This window comes from Micropterus salmoides, unplaced genomic scaffold (assembly GCF_014851395.1).
Source record: "Micropterus salmoides isolate LMB-PRFRI ecotype aquatic unplaced genomic scaffold, ASM1485139v1 Ms_hic_scaffold_9, whole genome shotgun sequence".
NCBI lineage: Eukaryota > Metazoa > Chordata > Actinopteri > Centrarchiformes > Centrarchidae > Micropterus > Micropterus salmoides.
The window spans coordinates 3,497,765-3,514,731 of NW_024044681.1; the positions used below are offsets into that span (position 1 = coordinate 3,497,765).

A 16,967-nucleotide genomic window follows, 5' to 3' on the forward strand; every position below is an offset into this window, starting at 1 on the left:
GAAAGTGGAAATAACAAAAGTTGTACTTGAGGTCTCGGGTTTCACGGTGTTTGTGCTCCTCACCCTCTCGTGCATGGGGGACACCTGGTCCTCCTCGGTGCCGCAGGGGGAGGTGTCGCCCGTCGGCACCCTGCTGACGGCCATCTCGGCGTGACCTTTGCCCTGCGGCCCCTTCATCCTCACAAACTCCATGTTGTTGTACTTGTAGAAGCCAAAAGACATCCGCTGGGCCATCTTAGCAGCGACGCTCACCTGCAGCACAAACAGTGTTAAATTTGGATTTAATCACCTCGACTCTCAAATATATTGTCCGTATTTCTAAGTAGCAGAAACTGTAGTTTCTATCCGTGTGTCCCTCCACGTGTCCCCCAGTGACACAGAAAGGGTCTAATTAGTACATCACACCAAAATCTTTCTTCTCCGGGAGCCGTTTGTTTCAACATCGAGCAAATAAATGAGCAGGACGCGTTTGGACTTTTCTTTTTTGTTTCTTCTGCCCCACCTTGTTCTGCTGTTGTAATAAAAAAACCTTTCATAAATAAAACAAACAATAAAAGTACTTGTCATCCACATGTTTGAGTCAAGCGAGATGGCGAACAGCATTTAGCTGACGGCTTCTCACCCGGTTGTCGTAGACCTTCTTGAGGGCCTCATAGCGGATCGAGCCCTGGAAGATGACGCCCTGGAAGGTGTTGCTCTTGTCGCTCGCCACCAGCTCCACGCACACCATCTCCCCCTCGCCCACCGTCATGTCACTGAACACCTGCACGAACACCACAAGAGGAATGATTTCCTTTACCGGCCTTGAACGAGGGCCTCTGCAGACTCGTGATAAAGTTCAGAGACAAACAGCCTGGGACCGTCGGGTTCAGCCGAGCGACTTTAAACACTTATTGACTTCCAGCAGAGGAAACTCTGATCTGGTGTTTTTCCCTCCAGTCGGCCAATAAAACGAGGTGTTAGTGCAGGAGCTTGTTTTTAAAAGCATCAGGTTTACGCTTCATTCACCTCCAATCAGCTGCTGCAGTTTTAAACAAATGTACTTTTTACACCCGATCAATACTTCAATAATCGCAGTAAACCATCCGACCCCTGAGCTGCTCCCAGTCCGTTTCACTCCTTCATGTTTACGAGCTCAATTTGATCTGAACTTACAGTATTATAGGGCGGCAACTAACGATTATTTTCATTATCGATTATTTTCTTGATTAGCTGTTAGGTTCAGAAAATTGTGAAAACTGTCGATCAGTGTTTCCCAAAGCTGAAGGTGACGTCCTCAAAGGTCTCGTTTTCTCCACAACCCAAATATATTCAGTTTACTGCCACCGAAGAGCAAAAGCAGCAGAAAATATTCACATTTACGAAGCTGGAATCAGAGAATTTAGACATTTTTTCTCAAAGCCATTAATTATCAAAATAATTTACAACTAATCGGTTAATGGACTAATTGTTGCAGCTCTGCAATAATACATCACAACTTGTTAGTTAGCAGCTGGATGATGAAGTGTCTCTGCCCTTTGAACAGCAGGGCAGTGCAGGTTTGAAAAACTCCAGTAACCGTCTTTCAGGCCAAATGCGAGGCGCGCGTTGGGGGCGGCGCCATTACATGCAAAGACGAGGAGAGACGAGATATCCCGGCGGAGATGCAAAGGCGCAAGTTGAAACTCAGGATTACTATTTCAAAAAGAGAAGATTACGGTTACTAATCCCAGTTACGCTGCTTTACTGCGTTACCACCATCCTTGACGTGCACGCGTGACGGTGCTGCAGGTCAGAGCGAGTTCAGGCTGAGAAGCCGGACCTGATGTTCACCTCAGCTAAATGAAGGACAGAAGGAGAGAGAGGCGTTCTTCCCACAGCTGGACGCATCACCGTCATTGTGTCACAGTCTGAGGTGTAAAGAACATGTCGTCCGTTGTCAACTTTGTTCGACCAGCAAAAATCTTTCAACCGCCAACAATTCTACACGTGATTTCCTGAAGCGCCTGAAGCAGCACAGCTGAAACTCCGAGACCTGCTTTATTTGTTTATTTCTGCCAGAGGCCTTAAGAAACTAAAATGATATCAGTTAGTCGGGAGAGACCTGCTTTATTTTTATTTATTTTTGCATCCTCTGGTCTGAGAGGCTGCATGTTTCCAGTTTGGCTGCTTGTCGACTCCTCAGGTTCATTATTGTTCCAGTGGATTCATCTCTAAACAGCGTGCGTGTGAAAGTAACATAAGTCATATTAGCCGAACTCTGCTCATTTCACAGGCTGCCGTGTGGCTCAGAAAGGGTTAAAGTCGGGAGAGAAACGTCACCTCCTCAAAGTTGTCGATCATGAAGAAGATGTTCGGGTAGCTCATCTTGGACTCCTCTCCTTTGCTGTCCATGGCGTGTTTGCTGGGAGATGCAAACACTTCCTGTGAAAAGGTCAGACAGACAGAACGGATGAAAGGTCGGCAGCTTCATTAACGTCCGCTCAGATAAACGCTGGCCCGGCTTCCTACCTGACATTTCTTCTTGTGGATGTGGATATCTCCTGCGTCTGAGCGCGTGCACACGGCACACGTCACCACGTAGTCCAGCTGCAAGAGAGCAGAGTTATTTCAGGTTACTGTTGGCGTCAGTGGACAAAGAATAATCACAAAATCTACCTGCCGTCAGACTGAAATACGGTAATTGTTTCCTGCTTCCTGTCCTTCTTTCTATCCTTGCGTGGGCGCTGACTGAACGCCACCTTGTTACTGCTTTGTTCAGTTTGCTTAGTGTCTTAAGTTAAAGTTAAACTGTGTTGTAAACAGAAAGTATTTTGCGTTGTCGCTGAGATTAAAACATTTTATTTTGGGCCAACCTTTGGGTCTCACTGCTCCCTTATCTCCTGCTACACTCATGAGCTGATGTTTTTCTTCTCCGTCACTGCTTTGTCAAATGTTTAAGTGTAAATGAAACCACAGTGCAGTAAAGTATTCATACAAATGTGTAGTAAAAAGTTGGTAGTACATACTGTAGTTATCTATCTGTGTGTCCCTCCATGTGTCCCCCAGTAAGACAGAAAAAGGCCTAATTAGTACATTTTACACAATCACACCGAAATCCTGACACAAGTTTCTTCTCCACGAGCAGTTTGGCCGAAAGACACGGACATCGACTGTTTTTCAACATCTTGCAAAGAAATAACCTGGAAATTTGTAACAAATATCCAAAATAAGTTGTTTTCTTTTTAATGACAAAGTATCTCAAACACAAATGGCCGTATTCTCCTGTAGATAATCAAAGTCCTCACGCACCACATGCTTCAAGTCTGTAAATCTCTAAAATTCATCAAATATAAAAAAAATCATCTGCATTAAAAAGATATTTTATGCTCATCAAAACTTGTGACCTGTAATATTCGGGTTTAATCTTTAATCATGATGAATTATAGTGCAGTACAGTTCAGACTGCGGTGTTTTTGTTCAGACCTGATGTGTTTCTAACAGTGTGAACAATATATTAACTCTTCTGTTCATTTTGTGGAGCGACGCGCTTCAAACAGCTGTAGAATGACCATGTTTCATTGGCCAGTTGCCCTGTCACGTGTGAGCGTGAGCACACGGGTCCAGTACACAAAAATTCACCTTGGAGCACGCCACGTGATGCATGTGCGTACTTTGAGAGAGAGAGAAACTAAAAGAAAAGAACGGACAGAAAAGCAATATCGTGCAACCCTAAAGTGAACAAGAATCTCAGCTCAGATTTGGGATCCACCAGATGCAGCCTGGAATTTTAAAAAAATATGCGACCTCAGTGTGGACGGTCAGATCGGGATGTCACGATAACAGATACTTCTGTAATAATGAAGGTGCTTGTTTTTCTAGGTACCAAAGTTAACGGGGACGCAAAACGCGGAAGATGGTGACAAGTGCAGCTGCAGCTCCGCGGCGACTCATCGAAAAGACAAACAGTAAGAGTCGTGTGTGGAGAAACTTACGGGGACTTTAGTCAGAGACCGCTGGCGTTTACAGGTACACGTTTACAGCCAAGCTCGGAGTTGGCTGCCATCCCTCACTGTACCGTCTGTGTCATCTGTCATTTCTGGACTGATGGTGTCACCACGTCAGGACATTTAAAGGCTGAGCAGACGTGTGTGTGACCTCTGCTGCTGTTTTACAGTCACTGAGCTGATCATTTAGTAAAGCAGCGTGTGTTGAAGTACTCTGGATTTATTATGTAGCTTTAACAACTACTAAATTTCTGGTATCGTGACGTCCCTGCTTAACTCTAGAGCGAGTTCGGGCGGAAACAGTAGAGAGAGAGCTGTAAGGCCGTACGGCGCAGGAAACTGTAATGAAGACGATGAAAAGGACAAAGTTGTGAAGATTTGTCAGAAGCCGGAAAGCGGTAGAGGGCGATGAAACTAGCAGGAGCTAACCTCTGAGGCCTCCACGTTTACCTCCGTACGCCAGCGTACTGTTCTCAGAGAAATCTGATGTGGGCAGTCACGCCTCGCATGATGAGTGTGACATGAAAGTGTTTTTGTGCGTCTGAAGCTGAAGTCGTGTCCATCGCCACCACTGTGAGCGGGACAGTGTTTGCGGTAGTTTTCACCTTCTGCAGGATGAGGTTCAGGTAGACGCTCTCCTCCCAGTCGATGTCCGGGTCTCCGAGGCCCGGCAGCTTCTTGGAGTCTCTCCTGTAGACCTCCACCTCCACCTGAAACAGAGCCGACACGGCGGATCAGAACAGCTACTGATGACGTTACAACACACAACGTATATCTGACAGCGAGTTTATGAGAGCGGGTCGATCCGGGAGCGGAGGAACCGGAGTAACGTCAGTTTGACGTCAAAAGGAGATCCGAGACTCTGAGCTGCAGCAGGTGGATCGGACTTCAGCTGAACCCGTTAACGCGATAAGGATCCATCGTTACCGATTTCTCCTGTATGAAACATGCAGAGCCTTTGTGTGGTTTCGCCAATTTATTCACAATTAAAAAATGAAATCGAGCTCAGGTGCATCCTGTTCGCTCTCATTTTCTTTGACATTTCCCAAAGATCCTGATTCAGTTCATTTTAATTAATTCAATTGATCAGGCAGGATTTTAAAAAGGCACACAGCTGTTTGTGTGACTGGACACGTCGCTGCTGGTTTATGTCATACCGGAGTTACAGAGCCCAGAGTGACTCCTTCACTACGCAACAGTACAAAGTTCAACATTATTACAAATGGTAGCCAGTTAATCTCTCTGTCAGCTGAACTTTATAACTGCTGGAGTTCATTTATAACTAAACATGATATTTTATAAACTCTTCATGTGTTTTGTGGGAAGAAGCTGAAGCTGTCAGATAAATTTAGTGAAGTAAAAAGAACAACATCTCCCTCTCAGATGAAGCAGAAGGAGAAAGAGGCGTGAAAAGAAAATACTCAAGTAAAGTAGCTCAAATTTTAAGTACAGTACTTGAGTAAATGCACTTAATTACTGCAGCGCAGCAACATGTGGATGGAAGAAGCCACTGTGACGTTTGAACAGATACGCTCAGATTTATCAAACCTAATTCATCTTCTCTGGTGTCTGTCGTTCAGAGGGTGGCGGTTTATCCCAAGTCCATGTGAGGAGAATCAATCTGCGGCTTCGGCTCTTTCCTGCACGCTGCGATGTTACAGCCGTCTGAGACGTTGGGCCGTACAGTCGTGTCACATCTGGCGTCAGATATTGAGCTCCAATAATCAACCAGAGAGCGACATGACCAGAACATGTGGCCCAGTGAGACCAGGTCACTGCACCAATTCAATTCAGCTTCATCAGCATGAATGTAAAACAACAATATTGACAAAGCTATAAATAAATCACAAAAGAACAATTCCTTTCATACAGTTCATTAAATAAAGTAAATAAAATACAGTAAAAGTGTCTGTGTGTCTTAAAAAACATATATATATATATATATATATATATATATATATATATATATATATATATATATATATATATATATATATATATATATATATATATATATATATAAATAAAAAGTGTTAAAAAATGTGAATAAAATATTAAAAATGTAAATAAAATAAATAAAACAACGTGTGTATATTAAGACAAATAAATATGTATTATAAAACAATGACTAAAAAAAATCTAAATGTGAAATTTAAAAAACAACAAAGGAATTATAAAGAAAATAATATTAATTTGGACAGTGGCTTCGACAGATATCACAGGGTAAAAACAAAGTGTAGCGCAGTATCATGTGGATCTTTCTCACCTCTGCTGTCGTCTCATGAGGCAGATGTTTAACGTGCTGAAGGCAAAATGGAGAACAATGTCAACTTGGGCGGGACGGCGTGACCACGGAGAAAATACCTCAAAGACGTCTCCCTCTCAGGAAACATCTATTTTTCTGCTTTTTTTTGCAGAGTCAGCAGCTTCTTTTCTGTTTCTGTTCCCTTTCTGTAACATGAAGCAGCGTTTTCTTCTTCTCGCAGCAGAAAACAACCTCTGAACGAGCGAGGGCACCAAACAGAATCCGATGCTTATTAAAACGTGAAAAAACGAGAATGTAAATGTTTTGTATTTGTGTGCGTTTTACTGTTTTGAGTGTGAAGGGGGATTTCCTTCCCAGTGTAAACATCCCTGCGCTCTAAATGGCTGGTGAGCGAAATGAATCCTGGCGTGTGGAGGATTCTCCCCGCAGACACGAACCTCTACCTGGTGTGTTTAGAGAGAGACGAGGCGGAGAGGGGGAGGCCGGGACTGTGGCTGATGATCGGGAGAATCACTAAATAATGAATAAGAGACCGAGCCGCGAACGTGACTGACCAACAGGAGAAAGGAAGAAGGAAGTGAAGAAAAGAAACATCCTGAGCAGTTGATTCAGGCTCCTGCTCTTTCCTGACCGTCATTCTCCAGGACTTTTCCAGGACTTTTCCAGGACTTTTCCAGTGATGATCCAGCCGGTATGACAGGGATCAGGTCAAACACGTTCCTCTCTGCAGAAATCTCATCTGTGGAATCATCTTGTTTCATTATTATTTTTTAGAAAGCTTTTTGTGTTCTCTGCTCTGCAAGTCCTTTTTGTCTCCTAACAAATCCCAGCGTTCTCCTGAACTTTAGTTTCCTAAAATCTCTGTAACGGGACAAAGAGTTCTGTCTGATGCAGTTCATTGTTCTGAACCCGGCTTCACTCTTATCCAACTTTCTCCACAACACCCAACACATGAGAAGGACGACGAAGACGAGGAGGAGGAGGAGGAGAGGGCTTAGTGCACCACATCTGTGTGTTGATTTGAGATACTATGCTGCTGAATTGTACGTAAATAAGTACACAGTGTACACAGTGTACTGCATGTTAGTGTACTAACACAAGTATCCGAATAGAGAAACACAGCTTCAGTTTTGTCTCTACTCAAGTAATTTTTCCTCCTTTTTTAGCTTTAGCTGCAGCGTTCGGTCCTCTCCTCATCTGTCCTGCTGTGACCTTTAACCTTTCTGTGGGCTCATGGGAAATGGTGTTCACTAAAGGCCTCCAGAAATACTGAATAAACAACGTTATTTATGGCTTTTAAAAGACTCCCTCTGGGCGTTTGGAGTGAAGCACACACTGTTTGATGAGCCAGATATTCAGTTCTGTGTTTTACTACAAAGTGATTCTGGACGCGGTTTTTGTGGAACAGAAACGCTTCCTGTTTCACTTCAGCTCGCTGCGGCGGCCTCGTCTGAGCCTGAATCCTCCAACAGCAGAGTCACTTCAGTCCGGTCCGTCTGACGTGTCCGGGCTGCAGCCGGCTGCTGATGGACGAGGAGGCGGCGGCGGCACAATGACGTGTAACCATGGAAACCAGGGACAGACGGGGGACATGGGACAAACTACAAAAAGGCAGACGCAGAGTCTGTCCGGGCCAAATGTAATAAAAACGAGATGAAAGGGAGAAACAGAAGCTCGACTGCAGTAACTCTGCAGTACATTATATACACACACACACTTCAGTAAATACTGCACAGTATATAATGTACATGCATATTATACAGTATATATAAATAACTTACATTTGTACTTTATCTGTTTAAAGGATGTTGATCTGTAAGTTTTAAAGAAAAGTTTTTAAGGTTTTTTAAAATGTAACAGAAACTTTGTTGTTTTCACACATTTCTTTTCTTTGTTGTTAATTTAAAGTACAATTCAGGTAACAACATCAAAGGTTTATAAAGATTAATTAAATAAAAACATTTTATTTTATCAATTATCTCTTTGTTTCCTTTTATTTGTCTCTCTCTTCTTCCTCACTTTCTTAATCAATATATTCATTCTCATAACTTGTCCCAGCAGAGAGTTTTTACATTTAGTTCTTCTGCTGTAAAGACAGTTGGATTCTGAAACAGCTGAAAGCTGCGACTGAAGGGAAAATTGAAAGTGGCTGTGCGTTCGTCTCCTACACAGTTTCTACATTTGAATCGTCTCGTCGAGAACAAAAGCTTCGCACTGATGTAGAAAACAGGACCCGAGAAGAAACCCTTTGGATAAAAACCACCAGCAGCTTCCCGTTTTATTACAACGAGGCACACTTCAGTTTTTGGGGACGCCTTCCTTTTATGTTTCCTGTAATAAACATCAGTGTCCAGTTTATTAGGAACACCAGCTAAAACTAATCTAACAGTTCTCCTCCCTGTATGTTCTCATGTTCAGTTTGTCATCGGTTTCACAGGTGTTTCTGTTATCCAGCCTGTTCTCACTGATATAAATGGGGTGGACAAAATAGCAGAAACAGCTCTCAGTCTGATCTGTACTCTGCTTCAACTGACTTCTTACAATTCTTATGAGGTTTTTGCTCATGTTTTAATGAAAGTGAATGTTCACCACTTCAAGGTCAACAAGGACAAAGCAGATAATGTCTAAAGCAGGATCTGAGCCGAGGAGATCAATACCGTCTCCGTCCTGTTCTCAGATTTAAAGCCTCAGCAGACACGTGCAGCCGGCCGAGTCGTGAAGGCGCATAAATCAGACGTTCAGTGAGAGCGCATGGACGCCGACATCACGTGATCCGAACATGAGCTTAATTTTAGTCTCAGGTGGCGTCTTCAAATTGCTTGTTTTGAAAACCCAGAGATTCAATTTAAAATGAACCCTTGATGATGATGACGGGGACCTCGGATAAATATGTTCCTGTTGTTTTTACACACAGCTGTTGAATTACACATACATGTTGTATTTAAAGTTGTTGTGTTGTGATGATTGTCTAACTGACGACCTGAAATTTAGCATTTTATTATTATTATTTTTTTTTTTTTTTTCAGTCAGTATTTTACAGTCTTGTATTTACGTTTGTCCTCTACGTCTTGCTGCAAAACCAACTGCCCTCCAGGGACAAATAAAGTTTATAAAGGTTGAGAAACCCTTGAATAAATCACTGCACGTCACCTTTTTGCCCTCGGTGTTTTCTGCACTGACGTAGGCGAGCTTCCTGCGGACGTAGAACAGCATGTCGTCCTGTTGAGGAGCCCTCTTCTCCATGAAATACGTGGAGAACATCCACGTCCAAAACACGATGCGGTCATCCTTAAAGCAGCCTGCAGAAACACAGACACAAAACAGGTGAATATACACAGTTAAAGAACCCTGCAGCTGCGTATTTCACATCTCAGTTAAACATTTGCTCCGATGTTTTGGACATTTGAGGCGCCGGCTCCCGATCAGGAAAACAAGTCCGATACCAAAAAGTGATCATCGGCTAAAAACTGACTGTTGTCCACTTTAAAGATATTTAAACTGCTAAAAAAGGAGGATTAGTTATAATACAGGATAGAGAGCAGATCGAGACTACAGTCCTGCCTATAATCACATAAATGTCCTGATTTTGCTATAAAAACACTTTCTTTTGGTTTACGGAACGCTTTAAAAGGAAGGAAAGGAGGAAAGAATAAAAAATGAGTACATATAAAAACATAAAAACACACACAAAGACACAGATAATCAATATAAAACACTTCCTCACTCTGGGTTTGTTATTCAGATGCCAGACGGTTTTATTCCAGGTTATTAATTCTTCCTTCTCTTCTGGCTTTTCCCAAATCAAAAAGTAATCTCTAATTATGGCTCTCTCCCCTTTTATTTTGAAAAATTATCAGCCACCCTAAAGAAAAAGGAAACGGCGCCGCAGTCGCTCTGATGGAGCGTGACCACCTGCCCTCCATCACCTCGGGGGTGCTCTGCTACCTTTCTACGGGCCGAGGCACCTGCCTGCCGCCTGGCAACTGTTGCCAGGCAACCAGGCAGAGGATGATCTGGCATTAAGTTGAATTTCCTGTAAGAGCACAGACCCCCCCCCCCCCCCACCTTAAAACCACACATAGCATTCAAACAGATTTCAAATGTATTCTGTTGGTTTCATTTTTCCCTCTTTTATAAAACTGAAACATTATTAGGAAAATATTTATATTAGTAATTATTATAATAATAAGAACATAATTTAATTTTCATAATGATATTTTATCCTCACATTTATATAAAGATCACGTTCTCTTGATTCTGTTTCTAGAAAAAGGAGTTTATTGTCTTTATTTTGCCTTTAGTCCCAGGAACTACTTCTTAGGAACTAAAAGGTTCCTTCAGTCCGTTGTTGACCTGCGAAGATCAGGCAAATCAGTGCACCGACGTATACGCCTTACAATACGACAGACAGGCGTCATTATTTAGTCACCACCCATGAGCAAAATGTTTATATGAACATCAGACTTGATTGGAATATAATAAAAAACAAAAAAAAAGTCTTAATCACCGCCCCCCCAAAGCTCCAGTACTTTTGGAAAGTAACAACCCCTCATGTTGTAGTACGCCTCGGGATCGGTCTATTCAATGGTCTTGCTCTTGTCTCGGTCATTGAGGACTCAGGATTTTATTCCAAGACCAATAACCTTAATTAAAAATGTGTTGTTCCCGTTAACGACTGTCCCTCCCCGCGATGGTAACCACGGAAAAGGCGTGTTGAATAAAGACGCTTACGTTGATTTCAGCTCTTACTGTTTGTATGTGGGTGTTTTAATGGGAATGTGGATCTTTCAGTTTCAGAAGTACCTCTGATCTCGTTCCACATTTTATTGTGCGTCATGTAACGTGGGGAACTGGTCTTGGTTTATAGTCTTGACTCGGTCTCTCCCTCCCTCGGTCTTGGTCTCAGCCCCTAAAAGTCTTGGTCTTGATAAACTCTGGTCTTGGTCTTGACTTGGTCTCGGTTTGGGCGGTCTTGACTACAACACAACTAATCCGCCTAGCAGGGACTTTTTTGTGGGGTAAAATAAAGACGCTAGAACTTCATGTAGACCCTGATCTGTGTGGTGGGAACACAGTGAGTTCCTCCACAGGTTCCTAGTTCTGGGGAGGAAGATGTGCCAATATACAGAACAATTCGCATTGATTGAAGGCATGAGGGTCGATATTAGGGGTGCGACGAGATCACGTACGACTTTTAAATAGTTTGCGCGGTAGCATTTTGGGTACCCGGTGTAAACAATAAACGGCGACGGAGAGACACAAACAATAGATCAACAACATTTCAACGGACTTTCAGTCAAATAAAAGACCATTTCTCCAGTGGTATATTTCGTCAGTGTTAAAATATCTTCAGAAAGAAAACAAAGCGTCCTTCCCAAAATGTTGAACCATAATGTTTCATAATAAAAGCCTTTATTCAGGGTTAATTTGACTTTGTCAGAATTCAGCAGCTTAGAGTGAGGAGACACAATGAACATAAAGCACAGCTCAGGAGAATTTATCTTTTAGTTTACTTCTACTTTGCTTGAAATATGAGTAAAATGCTTCTATGACAAGATATATGTAACCTCTAACCCTGAAGAAAACATGAATCCTCTTAAAAACTACAGAAAGAAAACGCTCCTCCTAACTTCCCAGAGAGTCTTCATGTTTTCTTCAGAGTCACAGTGATCCAGTGATGGCGGCCTGTACATCAATAGTTCACTGCAAACAGTGATTTCAGCTACTTTTACTGGGTACAGGTGAACAAAATGGGGCTCAAGTCGTAGCTCACAGCTAACCCAGTGAATCATGGCAACATTATACTTCTTGCTTGCATCACTGATTACTGCTGATGTTCCTGTTCTCCAGATTTGAATGGCTCCACTAAGAACTGGAAACCTTCCCTCAAACAAAGCACATTGATCAGCAGTGTGAACAGCTTGTCGGGCTGCTGCAGTGTTCACATTTCACACCAAAAACACAACAGCTCTGTGTTCAGGCCGGCGGCCAACCAGAGCTCTGGTTGTTGCAGAGAGGAAGCGACCTCTGGCCTCCGTCCAGTCACATTTGGCGTAAAGAGTCTTCTTCTCAGACAGAGGTGAGTGAACACAACCTCCTGGCAAGCAGAGCAGGAGAAGCTTCCAGCAGCCGTCACTGAACATCAGATCTCAACAGCTCAACCTCTCCTTACTTGCTTTTTGCACAGCTCTGCTCCACATCGCACACGACTTTGATGGCTCACATCACGGTATCCCTTCGGCCCTTCGACCCCTGGTAGAATTCTTCCTTCTCCGTGCTTTTGTCTGGGAAGCTGCCTGGATATCTCGACACAACGGAGCCACAGCCGAAGCCCTGGATACAACCTGTTCCACATGTGCTGATGGTACCACAAACAGTAACCAGTGTACATTGTGTTTCTCAGGGCTTGTCTAGGTGGACCCCCAAACCATGCCAGGCCATTTGGAAACTCCAAAATGACACTAGTAATAATATGAGTCATCAGAGCTATAAAATACCAAATACTTTTATAATTAGTCAACAAATCTGCATCAACTACTCACAAAACTAAATGCAGCTGGCTAAAAATCTGACAGGCAACCACATCGACTGGCCGGCTGTGCACACACAGGAAGTTAGGTTATTTGCTGTTGCTCGTATTGAAGGCATTGATTTGATGAGGCAGTAAGTCGGACTCTTTCCAGGTGAGGATTGGCCTTCGCCAGGGCTGCGCTTTGTCATCAATCCTGTTTGTGATATTCACGGACAGGATATCGAGGCGTAGTCGTGGCGAGGAGGGACTGCGGTTCGGTGGGCTTGGGATATCGTTACTGCTTTTTGCGGATGATGTGGTCCTGATGGCATCATCGGTCCGTGACCTTCAGCTCTCACTGGATCGGTTCGCAGCAGAGTGCGAAGCGGTTGGGATGAGGATTAGCACCTCTAAATCTGAGGCCATGGATCTCAGCAAGAAACCGGAGGAGTCCCAACTGGATGAAGATGGATGGATGACTGGCCAGTAGTAGTTTCAGATGTTAAAAAGAGGGCTTGTTAGCTTACTGAACCCCTTATCAGCTCCAGCCTGCGATACTAACAGCAAGATCACAACAACGTCTTGGTGAACTAGAAAGTGATCCAACTGTCCGTGGGCGAGTCATTTAACCTGACGCACAAATAGGACTGGGCATCGAGAACAGGTTTCAACATTTCAAATTTCATTTGGTTTTGTGTCCGATCATTGGTTCAAAATTTAACACGTGCAAGTTTTGTTTTCTGTAGCGGCCACCTCATTTCCAGGCACTTGTTCTGTTGCAGCTGTGCAGCACAGTAAGCCAAAGAGTCTTTAAACAAATCAACAAGGAGTGTACCGTGTTCGCCGTGCTGCTGCCTGTCCTGCCTCGTCCTCCTCGGACAACCCTGAGCTAACTAGAACCTCGTCCCAATCAGGTAAGTGAAGTTGTAGTGAAACAAGTTTCTAGACCGAATTGCAAAAATTGTGGTGAACAAATGTATTTTCTTGTACATAAATGGACGCAAATTGCTAACGCTAGTAGCCGACCTCAAGGTGTGTTCGAAATGGGTAAAAATCTTCTTTGAGCTCTAAGAGGCCTCCAAACTGCCCCTGTAACGTTCAGTTTTGAAGGCAGTATTGACGTTGACTCCATGCTGTCCATTAACCATAAATCTGTGCGCCTGCGGTAGCTCACAAAGAACTGACAAGATGACAAAGTTTTTTGTCGTTTTTTTGCTTTGATTTCTGAAAAGTTAGGGAGAACTAAACACTGTAGTCTTATTAGCCCTCGACTGTAACCAACCGAAGTTTGTTTGGAATGATTTCTGAGGCGTCTGTCGGCCATTTGTTTTCCCAATAGCTAGCAAGCTGACGATAAGGCTTGTGACTGACAGAAGAGAAGCAAGACGACGTGCTGACGTCACACGCTGCGGTGAGTGCTGCTCTAAAAGGCTCTTTGAAACAAACCGTCTCAGAAGATGTCTTCCCTCAAAGGTTCTGTCTCTTACGGCAGCGAGGCAGCTGCCTTCTGTTTCGAACAGGGCCTCAGCGTGAAACTCCATTCCCCTTAGCTGAGAGTCGGAACAAAGAATCGTTCAGAACCAGAATCGAAAGCAAATATCGGAATTGTTAAAATCAAAACTATGCCCAACCCAACGCAAAAATCATATCTGGAATAGTGTTGTATGTTGTTTGTTTCTCCATTTACAGAGCCAGCACTGAGTACAAACACCGGATTGTCTGTCAGCGCGCTCACAGAACAGACAGCTAGCGGACGTGAGGAGATAATTGCTGAATTTGACAAACTTCACCTTTCAAGTAATTTTTGGGCCAAAGTTTCAGAGCAAAAACACAAAATAAGTTGTCACTGTGATATTGGGTTTATAAAAATCATCAGAATCACGAGGCTTTGTGCTGTCAGAAGTGTAAAGATTGTCATGGTTGTAAGGATTAATCTGCATGTTAACTACTCTCACTTTTATGTTGGTAATTATTTTGGTCTTTAAACTCGTGTAAAAAGGTGTTTAAGCGCCACGTTTGGCTGCCGTCCTGCACATCTCCGAGTGTTCATCTTATTCCAGAGTACAGTTCTGCAGCAGCCTCAGAGATGTTCATAAAAGTGCTGCTCTATTTATAGCTGTGTATCCCATTTTAAAAATACATCAACTGTGTTATGAAGCCCGGCGCACTATCACTCATCATCTGATGAAAGTGAGCTGAATCACCCAAAATCTATCTCTGCTGGCACCGGGAGAGATATCATGAGCCGTGGTCGGGCTGGTGTATTTCATGACAGTTATATAATACTTGGTAGGAGCTCAGTGATGCTCAGTCAAAGCTCCGGTGACCTGCATGAAAGGATGAACGACAGGATGGATGGAAGAACAGAAACTTTCAGTGCTGACGGAGCCACCGAGATTAAAGGTTTAAATTAAAGTGTCAAGTTCAAACATTCACTGAAATACAAATTTAATCTCAAATTTTCTCACATGCTCCACTTTCCCAGAACCCTTAAAATTTTAAGGCCCACTAGAAGCCCCCTAAGTGCCACTAAAACCTCCTGAACACAAGCACCTCCTCAATGACCCAAGCACCATCTGCAAATGTCTAAATTAGAGATCGCCCTTGAGACCCCATACAGTTTGGGATCCACATTTTACACGGTCAATCTGTTTAAGGTCCTGGATCTGTTTAACATTATGCACGGCACACGGGTGGATCCGTGAAGACCCGGGCCGTCATCAGACAGCGCCGATCATGATGGAAGTGCTGCAACAGCAACCGCAAACAAACCGGCCACAAGGTGCTACCACATGACCTGCTCTTTGACAACTTAGCGTAACACGTTAACGTAAATTAACGCGCTGATCGGGCGGCTGTGGCTTAGAGATCGGAAGATCGGATCCCCGGCTTCCCCCCCAGCCTGCATGTTGAAGTGTCCTTGGGCAAGATACTGAAGCTGTTTACGGTGTATGAATGATTTGTTTTTTGCACGGCAGCCTCCTGAATGTGTGAGTGCGACACGTAGAGTAGCTTTGAGTGGTCACATGACTAGAAAGGTGCTCTACAAGTACAATCCATTTACCATATGCAACTTGTGAGACATGAGGTGTAACTAATACCTTTAGACCCTCCTCAGTCATTGTAATTACAACAAATGGACTCACTAGTAACTATGTCCCACCTCCACCTTTACAGCTGTGATGTTTCCGTGTGCGGCGCCTTATTCTTCCACAGCAGATTTAATAACCTAGGCTTGTTTTAAATGTGCTTTTTTAAAAAGGGGGTTCTGCTGTAGGGTGACTGTAAACCATGTGACTTTCTCTCCGTCATGTGTTCATGGGTTGAATGACTGAATGCGTCATGTGATGCGGCCCGTCTTCGGTTCTGTCTGAAATGAAGCGGGGGAACTGATGACACGCAGCAGGCGGGATGAAAGGATTTAGCATTAAGACGTCACACGGATCAGAGTTTCTCTAAAGGATCATACAGCTGGTTTCCTCCTGACAGCCTCGACTAATCCTGCACTCAGACTCCAGATTTCCTCTCCTCACTGCAGCTCAGCGTTCAGCTGCCGTTGGCCATTTGAAGCCACATTCGTTTTCATACTGCATTTCAATTAAAGTAGAGGTTTTCAACTGACCCGAACACAAGGCCCAAACCAGGATTTAGGTCTTCTTCTAATCAACCTCAAAAGGAATTATAAACTAATGTCTTATAATATCCTTTACTCAAAATCTTTTTTATTGTATAACCAGACTGCTGTTTATTTTTGCTCAATTTAAAAATAAGTTTTCACTGCTGTGTAAAACCTAAACTAACTTGTGAATTAGTACAATAAGTACGCATTTATATATCACTTTTCAAAATAAAACCTACAAAATGCTTCACATTAAAAGCATAAAACATGCAGGTTTCCTCGAGCTCTGGGAACATCCAGTATACGGGATAAATATCCTATAAAGTTCTGAAAGACTGAATCTAAGGGCCCCATTTACTAACATCCAGAATAAAGAGTTCTAAAATAATGCATGTGTAATTTTAGTACCTGCTATGGGTGATTTACTAAGAAGTATTGTGTAGATGACAACAGGAGGAGGCAGTGTTTAAATGAGGGTTTTGCGTGTTTTATGGAGAGTCGGGAGGGAAAGCAGCCGCTGCGTAAAGACCGCGGTTTGTTTCGTTCAGTGCGTCCAGAGTATGTGGAAATCATCCTGCCTGAGACAGCACCCCTGAAAAACTGCTG

The 16,967-nt window shown here is 43.3% G+C and overlaps 1 protein-coding gene across 1 annotated transcript in view; it reads right to left on the minus strand.

Moving 5' to 3' along the window:
• Positions 1-16,967, minus strand: part of LOC119896062 (uncharacterized protein KIAA0930 homolog) — a 34,962-nt gene that overhangs the window by 12,032 nt on the left and 5,963 nt on the right. Inside the window, exons 2-7 of the mRNA XM_038709544.1 lie at positions 9,382-9,530; positions 4,571-4,675; positions 2,491-2,568; positions 2,302-2,403; positions 623-763; positions 64-252 (exon numbers count right to left, since the gene is read on the minus strand). Coding sequence (XP_038565472.1) covers positions 64-252; positions 623-763; positions 2,302-2,403; positions 2,491-2,568; positions 4,571-4,675; positions 9,382-9,530 — 764 coding nt within the window. The remainder of the gene's footprint in view (positions 1-63; positions 253-622; positions 764-2,301; positions 2,404-2,490; positions 2,569-4,570; positions 4,676-9,381; positions 9,531-16,967) is intronic.